This window comes from Tinamus guttatus, unplaced genomic scaffold, assembly GCF_059628265.1.
Source record: "Tinamus guttatus ecotype Peru unplaced genomic scaffold, ASM5962826v1 Tinamus_guttatus_pri_ptg000031l, whole genome shotgun sequence".
Classification (NCBI taxonomy): domain Eukaryota; kingdom Metazoa; phylum Chordata; class Aves; order Tinamiformes; family Tinamidae; genus Tinamus; species Tinamus guttatus.
Genome location: NW_028288565.1, coordinates 101,447 through 117,215, shown reverse-complemented (window position 1 = coordinate 117,215; position 15,769 = coordinate 101,447). Strand labels below are relative to the sequence as shown.

General features: G+C 56.6%; 1 protein-coding gene and 1 pseudogene across 1 annotated transcript; one reads left to right on the top strand and one right to left on the bottom strand.

The window, feature by feature from the left end:
- The window catches only part of LOC148596071 (polycystin family receptor for egg jelly-like), a 365,012-nt pseudogene that overhangs the window by 306,227 nt on the left and 43,016 nt on the right, over window positions 1-15,769 (top strand).
- Window positions 661-8,231, bottom strand: LOC148596073 (maestro heat-like repeat family member 5). The gene is made up of 6 exons (XM_088530571.1): window positions 8,110-8,231; window positions 7,780-7,894; window positions 6,781-6,957; window positions 6,425-6,580; window positions 5,970-6,040; window positions 661-805 (listed from the first exon to the last, which is right to left on the bottom strand). The coding sequence occupies exons 1-6, from the start codon at window positions 8,229-8,231 to the stop codon at window positions 661-663; spliced, it is 786 nt and encodes a 261-aa protein (XP_088386697.1).

Below are 15,769 nucleotides of genomic sequence, written 5' to 3'. Positions count from 1 at the left end.
GTGTGTTTTTTCCCAGGGAGCTCAGGCACAAAAGCATCCCCGCTGCAGCTATGTCTGTGCAGAGCCGTCTTCTCAGGCTCCAGGTGCAGGGGAGCACCAGCAAAAAGTTCCCTCTCAGATTTCCCTTGGAACGTGGCTCAGGGGATACCCAAAGAGGAAGGTGCCGCAGCCCTGACGCTCTCAGGGGCCTGAGACAACAAGTCCCCGCAGTGCCCAGGCCACGGGCAAAGGGCAGCTCTTGGGTGTCAGGGACACGGGGCTGTAAGATGCAGAGCTGAGTGCCCCAGCCCATGGGTGAGCAGAGGGTCCATCAGGGCTGGGACACGCTCAGGGATGGCAGGAAGGGGGTGTGTGCAGTCTCCCCTCAGGAGCTGCTGCAGAAATTGCCTCCTGCCAGGAACGGCCCCATGCTGGGGACCACCATAGAGGCTGCTCTGTCCCTCTGCAGCCTCACAGACAGGGACCACGTCACCAAGGCAGGTCCTCCTGCTCCGTGGGGGCTGTGGGCTTTCCTGCGCAGGGCCCGTTTGCTCTGCTGGAATTGTGTGACACTCAAGTCCTGGGGCTGCCAACAGCCTTTCCCAGCCTTTCCCTATCCCTATCCCTAGCCCCTCGGGAACGAGCTGGCCCCGTTCTTGCTGAACTCGTTCAGCCCTCTCTTCAGCTTCCCACAACGAAGCTGCTGTGGTTGTTCGGCCTCTGTGCATGTCTCTTGATTATGGAGACAGGCGAAGAGGGCAGCCTGACATCCTCGAAGAGCCACATTGTCCTGATGAGGGGCAGGATGTTCTCTCCTTCCAGCAGCCTGGAACACAGGAATAAGGAGGTGGGGAAAGGAGACAGAGGAGAGGATGAGGGCAGCTTTGGCCCAAAGCATGCTCTCTTGAGATACCCCAGGGCAAGGAAAGGACCCTACGCTCTGCAAAGCTCCAGCCCCAGCTGCGCTTCAGCTTTGAGCGCATTTTGTGCACACTGAGGCCTTGTGCTAGTTTGCCCATGAGCCAGGCCACAAAATGTGCTGTGGGAAAGAGGGTGGGCTCTGCCCCCATCCCCTGCAGCCCCTGCCCTGGCCTGCTGGCTCCAGGCTCCCTGCTCTTGCAGGCCTGGGCTCCAACCTGGGGTTCTATTTCCTTCCCGGTTAAGAGCTTCCCATCCACAAAGCCATTGTGTGGCACCAGCCCACGCAGCATAGGAGCATACCTTGCTCCATTCTGTGTGGCTAAAACTACTGCTCTTAACTCTCCTACTTGTGCACTGCCTTCACCTGTGGTAATATTTAATGCAACAGCCTTTTATAGCTATTTACCATTTACCCTTTTTGGTGAAGCATCTCTAAACCACATGTTTCTGTTGGTGTTCCATCGATTAGGGGTGGTATGTTCAAAATTGGTGAAGGTTTAAGAGCCTGTCCCAATGCTAATGGGTCTGTTTTTACAGGCATCTGCAATTTGGAAACTTTAGTTTGCCCTTCAGTTAGCTGCATATTTTCTGCAACTCCTGTTAGGTAGGCACAGCATTTTGTGGTAGTGGGGTTTTGTGCCATTCCTTCTGGGGCAGCAGTCCCCTTTAGGATTGCTTCTAGTAAATGAAACGATCCTCTAGTTTGCACGGGTTGTCCTTGATGTATTTTCTCAACCTGTTTAACTGCTCAGACTAAGGATAAAAGTCCTTTTTCTCCCATTCAGAATGTTGTAGTTCCCTTTCTTTAAATGCAGTCAAGCTAAACAATAAATATCTTTTTGTTCCATCAGGGCCAGCCTGTAAATAAGTTACTGTAAGTTACAGTGAATAACTTACTGTTACTAACTTACAGTAACTTACTGTTACTTACTGTAAGTAGCATGTTCAGTGAAACGCCATTCAGCTGTAAGAGGGTCGTGGGGTTGTTCTGGTCGCAGCGACTGAAATGTTTCTAATTCTCCAGTCAGAGTTTTGGCTGACTCCTTGTGTTCTAATTCCCACTTCCAAGGTTTGTCTTTCCTTAAGAGTGAATATAATGGACGAGCAGTGATAGAAAATCCAGGTAGGTGCTTTCTCCAATATCCCAAAGTTCCCGTCAATCCTTGTAATTCTTTCCTTGAGCTAGGCATTTGCAGCTCTTCAATATTTCTTAAGGTATCTGCAGGAATCCCTGCACTGCCAGTTATCCACCAAGTCCCTAGGAATTTTACCTCTTTGCTTGGTCCCTGGCATTCCTCAGGTGGTACCTCAATGTCAGCTTCAAGTAGGATTTGCCATACTGCTGTGGCTACTTTCCCAACCTTTTTGGGAAAATCACCCCCTATTAGGATGTCATCTATGTACTGGCATATGCATTGGCATATGTATATGCATTATAAAATATAAATGGTCACATACTACTCTACCAGAACCAATAACTGAAGGAAATGTTATGGCAGACAAATTGATGATGGCAGCAGTACTGCCGCTTAGTTTTGAACAAGCCCGATTATCTCACCACTTCTTTCATCAAAATGCCTCTTCCTTACGTAAACAATTTGCTCTGTGCGGAGAACAAGCCACAGATATTCTTCGTGCATGCCCTGATTGTCAATGTATTACACCAGTATCATCATACACAGGAGTGAGTCCTTGAGGTTTACGAGCTAACGAATTGTGGCAGAGTGATGCCACACATATATCAACATTTGGCCGACTGTGTTATGTGCATGTTAGTGTGGATACCTTCCCAGGGTTTCTGGTAGCCACTGCACGTACTGCAGAAAAGGCATGGAATGTGAAACACCTCTGCTTAAGATGTTTTGCCACTATGGGCATTCTGAAAGCAATTAAAACTGATACTGGTCCTGCTTATGTTTCACAAACAATTTCTGTCTTCCTACAAGACTGGGGTATACAATACGTTACAGGTATACCGCATTCCCCCACTGGACAAGCCATTACTGAACGTGTCCATGGGACTCTCAAGGCTATGTTAAAAAAACAAAGAAGAGGAAACCTTATGCACAGTGTTATCCCACAGGAACAGTTAGACAAAGCATTATATGTCCTTAATTTTTTGAATCCTTCTGATCTTCAGTTACTTACACCAGCAGCTGACTGACAATTCGAGATGGTCCCTGCAGTTGTACCTCCACCAAATGGATGATATAAAGAATTTGGAGAACTACCAGAGAGAGGTTCCATAGAACTAATAACATGGGGAAGGGGATATGTGTGTGTTCTCCTTCCCACAGGTGCTCGCTGGTTACCAGCAAAAGATGTAAAGTCTCATTGACAACAGAGCAGTCACAGCCACAGGGCAATTCCAGCCAAGTCCAGGAGTCAAAAACCATTGAGCCATCAGAGTGAATCATGAATCATTTGTAAATATTTGGTGCAGCAGGGAATAAATGTAGTGATGTTTGTAATTCTATGCTTTTATGTATATTGATCTTAACCTATATAATTAAGAGTTTATATTCCTATGTACTTTGATCTTCACCTATATTCTAAATAAGTTTATAACTTATATACGTTCAATTTATTCATCAATGACCTGGATGAAGGGACGGAGCCCTCCCTCAGGAAGTTTGCTGATGATACCAAACTGGGAGGAGTAGCTCATACCCCCGAGGGCTGCGCTGCCATCCAGAGGGACCTGAACAGACTGGACAACTGGGCAGTGAAAAACCTCGTGCAATTCAACAAGGCCAAGTGCAAGGTCCCGCTCCTGGGGAGGAATAACCCCAGAGACCAGTACAGGCTGGGGACTGACCTTCTGGAGAGCAGCTCTGCAGAGAAGGACCTGGGCGTCATGGTGGATGACAAGTTGACCATGAGGCAGCAGGGTGCACTCGTGGCCAAGAAGGCCAATGGGATCCTGGGGTGCATTAAGAAGAGCATCTCCAGCAGGTCGAGAGAGGTGATCCTGCCTCTCTACTCAGCCCTGCTGAGGCCACATCTGAAGTATTGTGTCCAGTTCTGGGTTCCACAGCACAAGAGGGACATGGAGCTGCTGGAGAGAGTCCAGCGCAGGGCTACAAGGATGATGATCAGGAGCCTGGAACATCTGTCCTGTGCGGAGAGACTGAGAGCGCTGGACCTGTTCAGCCTGGAGAAGAGAAGGCTGAGAGGGGATCTGATCAGTGTCTATAAGCACCTCAAGGGAGGGAGTGAGGAAGATGGTCCTGGCCTCCTTTCCCTGGTGGCCACCGACAGAACTAGAGGTAATGGTCACAAACTGAAGCACCAAAAGTTCCACAGGAACTTAAGGAAAAAATTCTTAACACTGAGGGTGGCAGAGCACTGCAACAGGCTGCCCAGAGAGATTGTGGAGTCTCCTTCTCTTGAGATCTTTAAAACCCGCATGGACGCAGTCCTGTGCCACGTGCTCTAGATGACCCTGCATGTCCAGGGACTAGATGACCTCTAGAGGTCCCTTCCCACCTTCAACATTCTGTGATTCTATGATTCTATGTAAGGGTAAAGCTGAGGGGTGGGAGAGGCTTTGCTGACTGCTGCGAGGGGTAGCAAGGGGTCAGGTTATTGGCTGCAGCCTGCTGCAGAGAGCGCGTGCCCAACTCTTCTAAGAGGGGGACCCCAATCCCTTCACAACCTGCGTTTTCTACTCCTTGGTTTGCCAAAGAAAAGACACGACACACGGTGAAGAGACAGGATCGTTTCTTTAATGAGGCCTGCGCGCAGAGCAGCCTGGCATCACGACGTGGCCGAGCGCCAGCAGCAAAGACTGACACCTTGCAGAGGGCAGTGCCGCCTCTCCCATGCTCTCCTCAGGCGGTTGCACAGGCCTTCCTGGGTGCCTGTGGATGCAGCCCCCTTCCCTGCAGCTCTCAGGATCAGCATGGTTTGGGTGGCCAGGGAAGAGATGGATGGGCTGCTGTCCTCCTGCAGGCCTTTCAGGGCTGAGGGGGGAAGCACGAGCTCAGATGAAGCCCCCATATCCCCGCAGGCCCCAGGCCTCTCCTCCTAACACCACCAGTCCCACCCAGCTCTTGCCACAGCCAGGATGGACCCAGGGGCTCTAATGGATTAGCTGGCTAATCCAGCTGCCCAGGAATGTGCCCAAGGTGCCTGAAATCTCTCTCTGCTCTCCCCACAGCACCCCTGCTCCGCTCCTCTCGGGCAGCAGAGCCCTCTTCACCTATGCAGGGATGGGAGCTCCTTGAACAGGGTCTCTCTTCATCCCCCCAGCCCCGTGTGACCCCCCGCTTGCCCTCACTCACTCTCACAGATGGCCTCCACCGTCTCCTTGCTCTGCTCCCTGGTGTGCTGCCCAGCATGCCCTAGGCACACACACAGCGCCCCATAAATCCTGCTGCTCAAAGCTGTTCCCCCCAGTCCTGCCCCCCTGGCCAGGCACCCCCATCCCCTCGGGCCGGGCTCACCCCAGTCCCCTTTCCCCAGTGTCACCCACAGGGCTCCTGCTCGAGGGGCTCCCGCCAGCCCCACCGCTGCGGGCAGAGATGCCTGAGGGCGGCTGGAGCCTCCAGGCACCCGGCGCTGCCTCAGGCACGGGGGCTGCAGCAGCCACGGGGCTGCTTTTGCTGCAAGCGCAGCCGCCGAGGCTGAGGCCGAGCTGTCCCAGGACAGCGATGGAGCCCAGGGCTCGGGCACCCAGAAACCTCACGGCCGCCTCGCGCAGGGACTCCTGGCTGCTCTCCAGGTAGGACAGGCTCTGGCGCAGGTATTCGTCCGCCCTCCTCCTGCCCCTCCTCCCGGCCAGCTGGGGAGAGCACAAGGCTCAGCACACAACATCCTCTCGCCGTCCTTCCCCAGGAGCAGCCGGCCTCCCCCTGCCACCACACTCAGGACCCTGCAGAGGCTGGGCAGCGCCGAGCCAGCGTTGGAGGCAGCAGAGGGACGGCTGCTGCCCAGGCACACTGAGGGGCCCTCCTGCTGCAAGGCCCAGCTGGGCCAGGGGCAGCTGCAGCACCCAGGGCTCAGCACAGGCAGAGGAGCCTGCAGAAGAGCCTGCGAGTGCTGCTCCTGCACCCGGAGCCGCCAGCCCCATACACTGGGCACTCAGCTCCTTCCACTTGAGGAGCTTGGCGGCACCAAGGAGGGCTTCCTGAGCAGCCTGCACATGGGAAAAATGGGGAGATGCCACCGCAGCCCATGGGACAAGAGCCTGTGCCACCCCACCGCCCTCCTCTTGACAAGGCTCAGGGCATTTGCCCTTCATGGTAATGGGCAGCAGCAGGGCACTGAATCTGCTTTGGGGTCCTTGGCCCCCCTCGGTGGAGGGCAGAAACATGGAGCAAGCACCACCTGAGCCACCCTGTCCTGAACAGGCAGCACAGCAGAGACTGCCGAGAGCTGCTGAGCTTCAGCCAAGGCCAGCAGGAGGCTGAAGGGCTGCAGCCCCAGAGACATCCAGGCAGGACTCGGCCAGGACCACCTCCCACGGCTATTCCCAACGTGGCTACTTGGCTCCCCAGTGTGCCTCATTGCTCAGCCATACCTCAACCACGCTGGGGCTCTCATCCTGCAGGTGGAAGAGCAGTGGCAGCATGCTCGTGTGCACTTGCTGCTTCATCTGTTCCTTTGCCCTGCCCGCTGCTGTCTCCATGAGCTTGCTGAAGAGCTGCATGGAGAGCTTTCGTGTGTGCTCGCACTCCTGGTGGCAAAGAAGAGAGAACTGCTCAGCCCTGGCACCGCACATGGCAGCTTCCTGCACAGGCTGCACTGGTGCAATGCAGCCCTGCAGCCAGGACAGCATGGGCAGCACAGGGCAGTATCCCAAGACCCCGGGCAGAAGGGCTCCTGGCAGCCTCCCGCGCACACCAGCTGGCTCCACGGCTCTGTCCCCCGCCTTACATCCTCAAAGAGTGGCAGGAGCTTCTCAGCCAGCTGCGGAGCCATGTCTGTGAGCATTGGTCTCTCCAGGACACGGACCACATGGCTGAGCACCAGGAGGGCCTGGCTGCTCATGTCACTGTCCTCGTCCTGCAAGTGTCTCATGAGCAGAGGCATCAGGACATGCATTCTTCCGACCTGGATGTGGGAAATACAAGTTCAATCTAAAAAAACAGGAATAAAAGGCTACCCTGGCACCTTATTAGACACCAGCTTCCCTCAGTCTCACACCCTTTCGGAGATGGCTTGCTAGGTGCTGGACCGAGATCTGCAGCCCCCTCAGCCCCCCAGGCGCAGCAAAGTCCAAGCTAGCCTGTTCCCTAGCACCCAGCACCCAGCTCACACAGCTTCCCCCCAGTGATGCCCTGCTCACCATCTCCTGTCTGCTGCACAGCACGAGGAGGCTTCTGAGTCCCAGCTTATGCATTACCCTGCTGTGACTCTTCAGGGACACCACAGAGATTCCCAGGAAGACATCTTCATCTGTCTGAAGGTCACTGCAGGCCATCAGCTGCAATGCACAGCACAGAGAAGATGGCAATTGCCGCAGTGCTCCCTGTGTCGGACACCACTGGATCCCAGCAGTAGCTCAGGGCAAGGGCAGCGGGCTCAGAGGAAGGCTGGCCAAGTGCAGCAGTGACTGCAGGGAGCCCCCGGGACCTCCTCCCTGCCTGGGGCCTCAGGGCACAGCGAGGGCACAGCCTTGGCCTGCTCCTCCCCTCCCTGCACCAGCCTCCTGTCCTCATGCTCTGGAGGGGCCCTTCGACAGGGACACAACACAACGGAGGCACCAAGTACATGTGGGGACAAGAAGGAGCCCGCTGCAGAGGGGCGAAGGCCGAGGGGACTCATGGCAGAACACCCACTGCCCCACTGGCGCTTGGGGCCCTCCATCCCGCAGCTGGGGCTACAGCTGGAGCTAGAAGCACCCCAGAAGGGCAGTGCCCATACAAGGCTCACCTCCAACAGGAAAGCCATGGCAGGGATCTCCGTGCAGGGCTCCTGGCCCAAGAGCAGCGCTGCCAGCTGTTGGAGCAGCAGAAGGCGCAGCGCTCTTGGGCTCTTCCTCATCTCTCTGGCGGAGGGAAGAAGGCACTGTGAGGCCTGAGCAGCCCAGGCAAAGCTCTCCTGAGACTGCACCCTCACTTCCTCCCATCACATCCCTTGGGCCACCACGCACAGAACAAAGCCACCTTTGCGTGGAGAACTGGGCACCCCCGTGGGCTCTGAGAGCCACCCTGTGCGCAGGGGTGAAATGCTGCAGCAGAGCAGGGAGACAGGGGCTCTCACCTGGCCAGCAAACCCACTCCCTGGTGATGGGTCTCGGCACGCAGGAGCATGTCCCAGCCGCCCTTCCTTGCCATGGCCAGCACCACGTTCTCGTAGCCGGCACGGCACAGCAGTGCTTTCATGGTCTGCACTGCAAGCCTGTGTGCAGAGAAAACACTCGCTCACACTCGCACCCCTGGCCCTGCCTGCAGCCCTGCCTGCCAGGGACGGCTGGGATGTGATGGAGCACCTCACGGGGCTGCTGCACGTGGCCTCCTCCCTTCGGCATCTCCCCCACAGCGTGTCCGACTGCTCCTGCTCCAGCGCTGCCAGGAAAGAGCTCTGGAAGAGCAGCGCCAGCAGGAGCTGGGGGAAGAACTTCCCTAGCTCATGCAGGCAGGGGGGCTGCTGGAGGATCTCGTGGAGCGCACGCGTTGCCTGCAAAGAAAGCCCAGAGACAGCCCTTGCTGTGAGATGTCCCTCCTGTGCTGCTGGAGCTCGGGGTGAGGCTCCTCGCAGTGCCCTGCGCCTTGGAGGGGCTGCCTGGCCAGAGCAGAGCCACGGCAGCTCCTGGGGCTCGGGTGCCACAGAGCCACCATGAGCCTTCCTGGGCAGTGGGAACATCCCCCTGGAGGGCCACACGTAGCGTGGAGGCCACCCTGGCTGCCCTGACTGGGCCCTGGTGACGTTTCTGCTGCCTGGAGCCCTCACGTGGCCCTGGCCCCTAGTCCTGTCCCCAGTGCAGGCTGAGCGCGTGCCGCACACGGCAGGGCGATGCAGGGGTGCAGGGGGACACGCACCTGCTCCGGCCAGCTCCGTGTGTCCGGGTGTGCAGAGGGCCCAAAGCAGGCCCAGCAGCCCAGCAAGCTGGCGCTGGCCAGGCCCTGCCAGCCGCAGCCCCCGTCCCGCGCTGGGCCTGTGCGTCCTGGGGAGCCCCCACTTGGGGCTGCATGGAGAAGGGCAGCGGGAGCCCTGCCTCTCGACGCAGGGGCAAGGGCAGCCCGAGGGGAGAGCGGGGCTTCCTCCACAAACTCACGGCCAGGAAGAGACAGGCGAGGCCGCTGCCTTGGGCAGCCGCCAGTCCTCCAGCGCAACGAGCAGCTCCCGCAGCACCGGCTCCGCGGCGCCAGGTCTGGATACCAGCACCTTCCACGTGGCGCTGGCGGCGCTGCAGGCCCAGAGCGCTTTGTCAGTGGCTGCCGCGGCTGCAGCCCCGTGGCCTGCGAGGCCGCAGCCCTGTCCCTGCCCACTGCCCCTGGCCAGCACAGACCTGTCACATGAGGGGCAGCAGCTCAGCAGGCTGGCGACCACCTTGTCTGGGCATGTGCTGCTCAGCAGGAGAAGAGTCCTGTCCAGGTTGCGCCGTGCAGACGCATCCCGCACGGCCAGGATGGTTTCCCACATTGTCTGCACCAGCCTGGGCACCTGCAGCCCACATGGCAGAGTGTGAGGCTGTGCCACACTACAGCCCTTTGCCCAGCTCCCGCGGAGAAGGTCTGCCCTTGCCACCGCTCTGGGCTGGCCACAGAGGCAGTTGGGTGCCTGGTACACGAGCACTCAGGGGAAAAACAAGCCCCCAAAGGGCCTGAACCCCGGCCGTGCCACCCGCAGGCTACTCACATGCTCCAAAAGGCACGCGTCGTCCATGACGAGCTCATCCAGCATGTGAGCAGCCGCCTGCGTGTCATAGCTGCTGCAGGCTCTCATGCCCCGGATGGCTACAAGGATGGCCTCTGCCTTCTCGTCCGGCCACAGGTGCTTCCCAAACATCTAGGGAAGAGAATAAGGTAGCCCCGAGAGACGTCACAGCCAGGCTCCCGACTCCATGGCCTGGCTGAGCAGCACGTGGCCCTGAGAGCGACACGGGGCAGCGCTGGCACAGCGAGTCCCTCCGAGCCAGGAGCCGGGGCTCTGCTGGCTGGGGTGACGGTGCTGGGATGGGGCTGGTGCCTGGGGTTAAGGTCCCCACCCGCTGCTCCTGCAGGGAAGCAGAGCTTGCGGGATGCAGGAAGGAAGCCCAGGGCTAGTACTGGCCTAAGTGCAAGCCCTCTCCTCAGCCCCACCTGGCAGCCGCACCTCTCCGCGTCCACGTTGCAGGCTGACCCCACAGCTGGAGGTCCCAGCCAGGGAGGCCCTCCTTACCCTGCTCATTTCCCTGGTGTCCCTGGAGCAGGAAAGCCTCAAGGTGCCTGCGGTTTCCCAGTCCTCTCGGAGCTCCTGCTGCCAGGCACTCTCCTGCGACGGCTCCCTGCCTGCACAGGAGGGGAAACACAGGGCACTCGGCATGAAGGCTGCACAGCTGGACACGGCCCACGGAAGGCATCAGTGACACACCTCCCCTGGCAGGGGAAAAGGCCCCAGCAGGACAGAGAGCGCAGCAGGATGCCCAGGGAGGCGCTGGACCTATTGCAAGGGGTGGGCAAGGGAAATTGCTTGCAACCACACAGAAATTCTTACTCTCTCCCTGCAGCAGGAACTCATAGAGGTGCCACAGGGCCTCCGCGGCCTCGTCACTGCGCCCCTCATCCTTGCAGGCACCACACAGGGTGAGATGTCCCACCAGCTGCCCCAGGACTGGCACGCTCTTCTCCAAGAAGCTGCCACAGCTGGCACCGCCAACTTGGAAGCATTCGCGCACCTGGGGGAGGGAGGCAGTGCTGACACGAGGCCGGAGGGGCAGCGCTCAGGATCAAAGCCCTGGGCCCACGCTCCTAGCAGGCTTGGATCCGACTGAGCCAGAGCCTTGGTGGCTTCCCTTGGAGGCAGCCTGCAGCTACAGGACACGGCTGCATGCTGACAAGGGACAGGCAGTGGCTGCAGCTTGCCTGCACAATAGGCTCCTTACCGACACCAAAGAAGAGCTGGTCAGGAGATCCCCCAGTTTTGCAAGGCGTCCCACAGCCCTCTCATGCACAGCTGCTTGCCGGCACTCAGCGTAGGGCAGTAGGAGCTGCAAGGAGAAAAGCTGCTGCTCTGTCCTGTGTCCCACAAAATGCCTGGCCAGGTTTGTGCCTTGGAACACCAGCAGAGCCCAGAGAGAGAGATCTTGTATCCAGAGTCCTTTGTGACTGTGGGGCAAATCTCCCAGACAGGCCTGATGTGACAGCAGGAGCCCATGGGGGTTGTAATGAGTGCAGGAGTGGGTTGAGGAGGAGGGGATGTTGGCTGTAGCCAAGGGACACTGGACTCACACAGGAGAAATGTGGGGATCCCCATTGCCATGAGGGAGCTTGTCCCCTCTCCACACTCGGCTCTCTCCAGCCACTACTGGACAACTCCGCCCTGTCCCACCACAGAGGCCTGGAGCTGGCAACTCTGCTCCTGGCAGATAGCAGACCTGCAGGATGGTCTTCATGTCCACAACGCTGGAGGAGGGCTGCCAAGCATCAAGGCCTTCAGCATGCTGTCCATGGTGTCCAGCGTCTGCAAGGGGGACAGAGGGTTGAGGCGCTTCTTCCCTATTGCCCCACAGCTGTCAGAGAGGGCTTGGAATTCCTCCTGTGCCAAGGGGACATGTAGAGTAGTGCTGAGGGCAGGAGAGCCCTCAGGCCAGGGGAGCTGCTGCTGCTGCTGCTGCTGCACAGGGCGCAGCCTGGTGACACTGCCCATGGCCCTGTCCAGGGCCAGGGGGAGAGGGCATGGGCGAGGAAGAGGCAAGCTGGGAGCCTGCCCTGAGCCTCACTTAAGCAGCCAGCACCCACCTGGGAGTAGAGAACAGCATCCAGATGCTCCCTTGGAGGCAGGGAGAAGACGCTGGAGAAGCAGGCTTCCAGCAGGCTCTCCAGCTCGTTCTCCAGAAGCAGCCCGGCTTTGCTGCAAGCACAGAGAGGGGCCTTTCAGTCCCTGGGGCTGAAGCAGCCAGCAACACACCTGTGGGGTGGCTGCAGCAGGCTGGAGACCTTCTTGCCGGGGCACATGCTGCTCGGCAGCAGAAAGGTCTGTGCCCAGCCACGCAGACGTGTCCGTGGCAGTGCGGACGTTTCTCCACGCGCACTGCACCAGCCTTGGCACCTGCAGCCAGGATGGGCCACTGAGTGTGGGGCTGGCACCAGGCTGCAGCCATTTGCACAGCTCCGACCACCAACGGCAGCCCTTGCCACCCCTCTGGGCTGGCCTCAGAGGCTGCTGGGGGCCTGATATTCTGGACACCAGCTTGAATGTCAAAGTTTCTGAAGAGACAGGTCAAAAAAAAAAAAAAAAAAAAAAAGGGGGGGGGTAGGAGTGGATTTTCAACTGTGGCAAAATAATCCAAGAAACTGAAGAGCTGACTCTTCCATGCATGAGTTAAGAATGGTATAGAATCATAGAATCGTAGAATGCTGAAGGTTGGAAGGGACCTCCACGGATCATCTAGTCCAACCCCCCTGCACTCGCAGGGTCACCTAGAGCACATGGCACAGGACTTCATCCAGGCGGGTTTTAAAGATCTCCAGAGAAGGAGACTCCACAACCTCTCTGGGCAGCCTGTTCCAGTGCTCTGTCACCCTCACTATCAACAATTTTTTCCTTAAGTTCCTGTGGAATTTTCAGTGTTTCTGTTTGTGGCCATTACCTCTAGTTCTGTCAGTGTCCACCAGGGAAAAGAGGCCAGCACCATCTTCCTCACTGGCTCCCTTGAGGTACTTACAGACACTGATTAGATCCCCTCTCAGCCTTCTCCTCTCCAGGCTGAACAGGCCCAGCTCTCTCAGTCTCTCCTCATAGGGCAGATTTTCCAGGCCCCTGATCATCCTTGTAGCCCTGCGCTGGGCTCTCTCCAGCAGCTCCACATCCCTCTTGTACTGTGGATCCCAGAACTGGACACAAGGAATCTGCTCTCCTGAGACAGGCTCCACAGGCCCTGTGCTTTTAACCGTGCTCAGCAAGGTTCCTTGGTTTGTGCTACCTGAGCTAGAGATGCTCTGTCAGGAAAGAGCAGACGTGCCCTTAACACCTTCCTTCCTTCCTTCCTTCCGGAGGGCTTTAGCTGGGAGGCTGGTTCCTGCCATGCTCCAAAACTATGACTCATGCCAGGATTTTTGTATCTCATGAATATTTCCCAGCTTTCCTTTGTCTGATGCCTAGGAAAGCCATTTCTCATCTTGGGCCTGCATTTCAGCTTGGTCACAAGTTGGGGAGATGACTGTCTCCCAGCTCCCCAACTGCTGAAGCTTGTGAGCATCCCCACAAGCAACATCCCTCTCCTCCATGTCCTTGCACAGTCCTGGGGCCAATCTTGCAGAAGAGAAACCCCATCCCCCTTGAATGCTGTCAGAGCTGCAGCTTTGCAAGCCACTGCAAAGGACAGCAGGACCTTTACTCATTTCTTTGGGTTGCTTATTTGGCCTCTAGCACCCTGTCTATGGCACAGGGGGCTGCACTTTACACCTGGGGCCTCTCCCCTTTCTCTCCCCTTTCTCCTGTGTGTGTGCTCAGCTTCCTCTATGCACCAGGATCATGGGAAATACTGGTTTGGGCGAGTTTCCTTGAAGCTGTGACAAGTTGTGGAGCTGAAGGCCTCATGGAGGGAATTCTGGCACATGGCTGTTTCCCCATGCTCCCTCCTGCTCCCAGCCTGAGGGCTTCAGAAGGTCTCCAGGAAGAGCAGAGCTTTTGGTGTTGGTGGCTTGGGCTTCCTTTGACATCCCCAAGTCCTGCATGGGTTCCTCTGAGCAGCCAAGGAAATCTCTCTTCTCTAGGGTCCTGCATCAGAGGTTTCTCCCTCCTTTTGCACAGAAGCGCAGGCGACTCCAGGATCCCCATGAAGAGCATTTGCCCACATCAGGGCCCAGGACTCCCAGGAGCTGGTGGCTCTCCCAGTCCCATATGTCCTGCTTAAGCTGACAAATTCTAACATCACCTTTCATCTACCCTCCCTAAACCTTTCCAATTAGCTGTACAAGACTTGGAGAACATTACAGGAGGAAACACAGTTGGCCAGAGCTTTTTGCTTTTCAGTGAGCCCTATGGCATATTTTATGCTGAGTTCATGAACCTCTCTTGGTGAGGGGACAATGAACAAAACATTCAAGAATTCAAAGTCAGGCGTTGACTCCTCCAGGGCGGCCAGTTGCACCACAGCACTAGCCTTCAAGTGACATTTCTTCATCATAATGTTCAGTCTGAACTTTCCAAGCTGTTTTATTATTGTTTTTTTCTCCAGACATTTTCCAATCTGCTTCCCACTATCAAGGAAATCTCTTGGCCGTCCCACAGTGTTGGGAACAATATAACCTTGTCTATCAGGACAGACTGGAATGTGAGGAAGTGGGGACTGGCCTGAGGAGAAGAGCCTGGGTGTTAGGAGCAAGGCCATATGAGCCAGTGGTGCGTGTGCATGTGAATAAGGTGTAAGGGACTGTTTTGGAGTGTGTTTGTCTCAACATGGTGGCTGTACCATTTAGGACTTCTTGACCTTCCTATTGCTGTTAGCAATATGGAAATGTAGAATGCAAGAGAAGATGACAAACAGCTCGTCCTAGAGACCATCTCTAGGCACATGAAGGAAAAGAGGGGGCTCAGGAGTAGTCAGTGTGGATTCCCCAAAAGGGAGTCATGACTGGCTGGTTGGATGAGAGGAGAGCGGTGGATGTTGTCTCCTTTGACTTCAGCAAGGCTTTCGACATTGTCTCGCACAACATCCATGTGGGCAAGCTCAGGAAGTGCGGGTTAGACGAGTGCACAGTGAGGTGGACGGAGAACTGGCTGGACGGCAGCACTCAGAGGGTTGTGATAAATGGTGCCTAATCTAGTTGGAGGCCTGTGGCCAGTGGCGTCCCTGAGGGGTCAGTACTGGGCCCAGTGCTGTTCAATATATTCATCAGTGCTGTGCAATTTATTCATCAATGACTTGGAGGTGTGGACAGAGTGGCCCCTCAGCAAGTTTGCAGATGATACCAAACTGGATGGAGTGGTTAACACTCCAGGAAGCTGTGCTGCCCTTCAGAGGGACCTCGACATGTTGGAGAGTTGTTCAAAGAGGAAGCTCATGAGGTTCAACAAGGACAAGTGCAGCTCCTGCACCTAGGGAGGATTAACCCCAGGCAGCAGTGCAGGTTAGGGGCTGACCTGCTGGAAAGCAGCTCTGGGGAGAGGGATTGGGAGTTTTGGTGTGCAACAAATTCACCATGAGCTAGTAGTGTGCCCTTGTGGCCAAGAATGCCAATGGGATTGAGGCCTGCATTAGAGCAACCAAAAGGATCAAGGGACTCGAGCGTCTATCTTACAAGGAAAGACTAAGCGAGCTTGGCCTGTTTAGCCTGTTTAGGAGAAGACTGAGACCTTCTCAACATGTACAGGCACCTGAAGGGAAGATGTAGAGAGGATGGGGCCAAACTGTTTTTGGTGACGACCAGTGCCAGAACAAGGGGTAATGGGTACAAACTGAAACACAGGAAGTTTCATCTCTATGTGAGGAAGAACTTCTACTACCGTGAGGGTGACAAAGCTCTGGAACACGCTGCCCAGGCAGGTTGTGGATTCTCCTTCTCTGGAGATATTCAAAAACTGTGTGGATGCAACCCTGCGCCACGTGCTCTGTGGTGTCCCTGCTAGAGCAAGGGGTGTTGGACTAGGTGATCTGTAGTGGTCCTTTCTGACCTCAACCATTCCATGATTCTGGGATTCTGGGAAGGAGCCTTGCTCCTTGTGCTCTTGGCCCTGTGGCCAGTGCGGAGCTGAGCGTATGCGATGCCCTGTGCTC

Bases quoted from the DNA above. Each gene is read 5' to 3' on its own strand.
- LOC148596073 (XM_088530571.1), bottom strand. From the start codon at position 8,231: ATGAAAGCACTGCTGTGCCGTGCCGGCTACGAGAACGTGGTGCTGGCC. The intron at 6,958-7,779 runs GTGAGCCTTGTA...TCCCACATCCAG, and splicing joins CCATGGCTTTCCTGTTGGAG to GTCGGAAGAATGCATGTCCT. The intron at 6,581-6,780 runs GTAAGGCGGGGG...CTTTGCCACCAG, and splicing joins TCCTGCCACTCTTTGAGGAT to GAGTGCGAGCACACACGAAA.